Genomic DNA, 5,286 nt, shown 5'->3' on the forward strand with positions numbered 1-5,286 from the left:
TTTCATATAATGTAATTTTAATATTATATCTCGTCATAATTAAATCTTTCTAAAATCTAATCATATATAATAATAATAATGATAATATGTCTCTAATATTATATCTCGTCATATTATGGTAATGATTTCTATATTCATATACGCGATTCTATCACACATCACACACATTTGTGATTTTTGCAGTACAGTATTGTACTGCACTGAAGTGAAGTGAAGCATGTATATTTTACCATGCACACGTGCTGTCTGCCTGGCCGGCTCCAGTTTGAACGTATAACAACGGCCGAAGAATATTATCTTGGCAGTCAACGGCGACCGACGTTGCAGCGCCATTTGCTCATACATTAGCATAACTGGGAATTGTGGCGCGATGCTGCGAGCAAAGTGAAGCACGTAGATAAGATTTTACTATGCACACGAGATATTACTATCTACGAGATATTTACTTTTTCCGGATGAACGACAACCGGCACCTCGCTGTCTGCCATGTTTGACTCGGGAAAGTGACAAAAGGTGGCGCCAGTGGGCAGTGATCAGATCCGCAAAGGATATTCGCACCGCGGTGCGAATAACGACACATTTGCTGCTATTCGCACCGCGGCGGTGCGAACAAGGACACGTTTGCTACTATTCGCACCGCAGCACCATTTGCTGCTATTCGCACCGCGGCACATTTGCTGCTATTCGCACCGCGGCACATTTGCTAGCAAATGTGCCGCGGTGCGAATAGCGCTATTCGCACCGCGGCACATTTGCTGCTATTCGCACCGCGGCACATTTGCTGCTATTCGCACCGCGGCGGTGCGAACAAGGTGCCGCGGTGCGAATAGCAGCAAACGTGTGTGTCCTTGTTCGCACCGCCGCGGTGCGAATAGCAGCAAATGGTCATCAAATTTTTGTGGTTAATAGTTGTTGAACCTGAACAACTTGAAATAAACTGGGGTATAATATATATATTACCAAGAGCGTATTAAGAATTCTATTATATAATAGATATATATATATATAAGCATATATATTGTCTTATGTAACATACATTGAGTAAACTCATGGTCATGGCTTTGCCTTCTATGTTCTACTGCAATAATCGCGTCAATAACTCTAAGCATGCGAATAGCAGCAAATGTGCCGCGGTGCGAATAGTAGCAAATGACCACAAAAATATTAACGTTACGCTTTTTCCTTTTCTACAGTCCGATCAAATTGACAGGGGATTGGAGTAGAAAAATGTCTAATTTACAATTATCTAGAGAAGAATGAACAGAGCTCTGGTCTGAAATGTTAGAAACAAAACAAAAACTGCATTATACTGTTATGATAATAATTTATGACAGATATCTATGCTGGAATACCCCCTAATCATATTAAATGCATATTTATCGCAAAATATAACTCTTCTGGTGAGATAATGCGCATGCGCTAACACAGTTACGTATATCCAGATTGTGTTCTGACTGGAATATACAGCGGTCACCATACATGCAATATCATCTTCTTATATCTTCAGAGAGGTCGACTGATCGAATGTTATCATATAGATCTATGCTAGAATACCTCCTCTCCATATTAAATGCATAATTTTCGCACAATAACATTCTTCTCGTGAGATATTGCGCATGCGCGAGCACAGTTTCAGGCGTGCAGTACGGACTATAGAAAACTGCATGCATAATATAGCTTGTTGCGAGAGAGGACGAGAGAGAGGGGGAAACTGAGGAAAGGCAGCAGGAAAGATAGCTGAGGGGGTGGTGGAACAAGAATGAGGCTGAGCGAAGGACAATGAGGGAACGGGCAAGGACGGGACGGGGTGAAGTAGGAGTTTTGCACCCTACAGGCTAGGGCACTCTTCAAATTACAAACACAGGCCTACTGATAATAATTTATCATAGATATGTATGCGGAGATACCCCCTAACCATATTAAATGCATATGCATAACAAAATATAACTCCTCTGGTGAGATAATGCTCATGAGCTAACACAGTAACATAGCCAGATTGTGTTCTGACTGGAATATACAGCGGGAACCATACATGCAATATATTCTTCCTATATTTCAAGAGAGGTCTGATGATGGAATGTTATCATATAGATCAATGCTAGAGTAACTCCTCTCCATATTAAATGCATAATTTTTGCAAAATAATATTTTTCTCTGGAGATATTGCGCATGCGCGGGCACCGTTTCAGGCGTGCAGTACGGACTATAGAAATCTACATGCATAATATAGCTTGTTGAAAGAGAGGACGAGAGAGGGGGAGACTCAGGAAAGGCAGCAGGGAAGATAGCTGATGAGTGATGGAACCAGAATGAGACTGAGCGAGGGACAATGGGGCAACGGGCAAAGACGGGATGGGGTCGCTGGCGTTTTGCACACTACAGGTTAGGGAACTCTCCTAATCATAAACACAGGTCTACTGATAATAATTTATGACAGACATCTATGCTGGGATACCCCCTAACCATATTAAATGCATATTCATCGCAAAATATAACTCTTCGGGTGAGATAATGCGCATGCGCTAACATAGTTACGTATATCCAGATTGTGTTCTGACTGGAATATACAGCGGGCACTATACACGCAATATATTCTTTCTATATCATAAGAGAGGTCAGCTGATAGAATGTTATTATGTAGATCTATGCTAGAATCCCTCCTCTCCATATTAAATGTATAATTTTTTCAAAATATTGTTGTTCTCGGGAGATAGTGCGCATACGCGAGCACCGTTTCAGGCACGCAGTACGGACTATAGAAAATTGCATAATATAGCTTGTTGAGAGAGGGAGGGGTGGGAGACTGAGAAAAGCCAACTGGAAAGATAGCTGAGGCGGTGGTGTTAAAAGAATTAGGCTGTACGACGGACAAAGGATGAAAGAAGAAGTGGGCTTCCTGGAGGGGTGAAATAGGAGTTACCCACCTTGCATAGTAAGGCGCTCTCTCAATTTTAAACACAGGTCTACTGATAACAATTTATTGCATAATTCTATACTGAGATACCTTCTAACCATATTGTAATGAAGCGAATTCCGCCACTTTTACTTATTCAAATTTACACAGGTAGATTCGGTGACAGGGACTGGCCTCGTGTGACTAATCAATCACCTGGCTCATTAGCGCCAAGGCAGCGCACTAAAGTAGAACAATAATCTCGCCCCCTCCCTCTCGAAAGTTAAAAAAAAGTGGACGGTCTGACCAACGCGTGACATACTTAGATCACGTGGTATAGCCAGGTTAATTAGAATGAAAGTAGAATAAAAAGAAACGTTTTAAAACAGAAAGACAGAGTCGAGGGAGTCGCCTTCGCTAGATTGTGGGTATGGTTTTGGTGTTGCATTGACTTGTTTGCTTGCTGTGTATTTGTGTGTAAACTACTTTGATATTGTGTTAAGCTACTTTGATATTGTGTTAAATTATTTTGATATTGTGTTAAACTACTTTGATACGATGTAACCTACCCTGTACGGTTTATACTACTGTAGTGTTTATTGTTTAGTTAAGGACCGTGTATCGCCATGCCCCTAGAGAGACTATAATATTTGTGTGTTATTCTGTAGAGTATTAATAGAACTAATTGTTGTACGTTACATCTTGTTTCTGTCGTACGTTATCTACGTTCTCTCTATTAATCGTGCTATCTAATGGTACATCTTACACGCGCCAAAAGTTACGAACCTGTACCCTATACGACACGAGCCGCATTACAATATCAAATGCATATTCATCACAAAATATAATTCCTCTGGTTAGATATTGCGTATGCGCTAACACACTAAGCCAGATTAAGGCTAACACGCTAACACACGTAGCCAGATTAAGATTGTCTACTGACTGGTAAATCTAGCGGGCGCCTTATATGCAAGATCTTCTTCCTATTTCTTAAGACACACACACGCACACATGCACTAACTCATACACGCACGCATGCGCGCGCACTCACTTCTAAAAATACCCCTCTTATATTAGTAAGACAAAAACTGTCCGTGAGAATTTCTTCATCTGGTGAGTGCTGATAATCAGCTATCATCAGAGATTATAAACATATATCAGAGATATTATATTATATTATATTATCAGAGATCATAAACATTATATAATATATATATATATATATATAACACATGCGTGCGATAAAACATCTGCACAGGCCGTTCTTGTCACACGAAATGCGAAAACGTAATTCACGACATAAAACGGTACACAAATAGTCATAATGACGCAAGTAGATCAGGGTCCGATGCATAAGTAATAAACACAGTTAATTCATTCATTTCCTTTTAACTCTAACAGTACATTCGTTCGTAGTTGTATCTGTAATGTCACTACATCCAATATAGTAATCAAACATATTATCTTCTGTATTTGACTAGCGTCCCTCGAGAGAAATATAAGTGGCGCAGTACCAGCTGGTGACTAGCGACCGTTGTACGTGATGTGACGAGGACGAAGGGCGTGTCAGGTCGTAGCAAACATCGCGGGTGAAGGGGTAGCCATTATAAAGTTATATTATTAAATATATATAGTTTGCCGTAACAAAGCGTTCGGGAAATGTATTTGTAACATCAGCGACTGACTATTCATGTTGTTATTTTTGTGATCGATTTCCGTAGACGTGCGATATCTAAAGCTCCAGTATTAAGCGCGAGTAGGAACTTTTCTCCTGCTAATCCACCCCTGGCTGAATATACAAAATATCCGTGTATGGTGACATCATGACGCTGACAAGGTAGTTACTTAGACATTCAGTGTGACGTTTGGTTATCACTGGACGGCAGCTTTCACAATGCTAAGTCTGAATAGGTTATTGCTTATTTTCATAGTGGCTCTGGTCACAGGTAAGTGTTTAACAAAGATTAAAGATAGTTTGAGGTATCGTTTATTTAGGTGAGGTAAACACCATTTTACAATATGTTAGTGTTGTAGCGATGAGATTTGTATAGATTTATGTATAGATTTATGAGATTTAGATAATTTAAATTAGATTATGCACTTACGTATAGCCATATTGAGTAATGTGTGTATGTACATATCGTAACTTTTACGTTCCCAAGCTGTGCTCATGTAAACGTATTCAAGAAACAAATATTTGCGTGTAAAGATTATGAATATATATATATATATATATATATATAGAGAGAGAGAGAGAAGAAGAAGAAGAGAGAGAGAGAGAGAGAGAAGAGAGAGAGAGAGAGAGAGAGAGAGAGAGAGAGAGGAGAAGAGAGAGAGAGAGAGAGAGAGAGAGAGAGAGAGAGAGAGAGAGAGAGAGAGAGAGAGAGAGAGAG

General features: G+C 40.0%; 1 protein-coding gene across 1 annotated transcript in view; it reads left to right on the forward strand.

Moving 5' to 3' along the window:
• Window positions 1-4,217: 4,217 nt before the first annotated feature.
• LOC106814548 (inactive pancreatic lipase-related protein 1-like) overlaps window positions 4,218-5,286 on the forward strand; it is a 7,044-nt gene continuing 5,975 nt past the window's right edge. The window contains exons 1-2 of the mRNA XM_014818867.1: window positions 4,218-4,249; window positions 4,825-4,839. Of these exons, the coding sequence (XP_014674353.1) occupies window positions 4,218-4,249; window positions 4,825-4,839 (47 nt within the window). The remainder of the gene's footprint in view (window positions 4,250-4,824; window positions 4,840-5,286) is intronic.

Source organism: Priapulus caudatus, unplaced genomic scaffold (assembly GCF_000485595.1).
Source record: "Priapulus caudatus unplaced genomic scaffold, Priapulus_caudatus-5.0.1 Scaffold943, whole genome shotgun sequence".
Taxonomy (NCBI): Eukaryota; Metazoa; Priapulida; class Priapulimorpha; order Priapulimorphida; family Priapulidae; genus Priapulus; species Priapulus caudatus.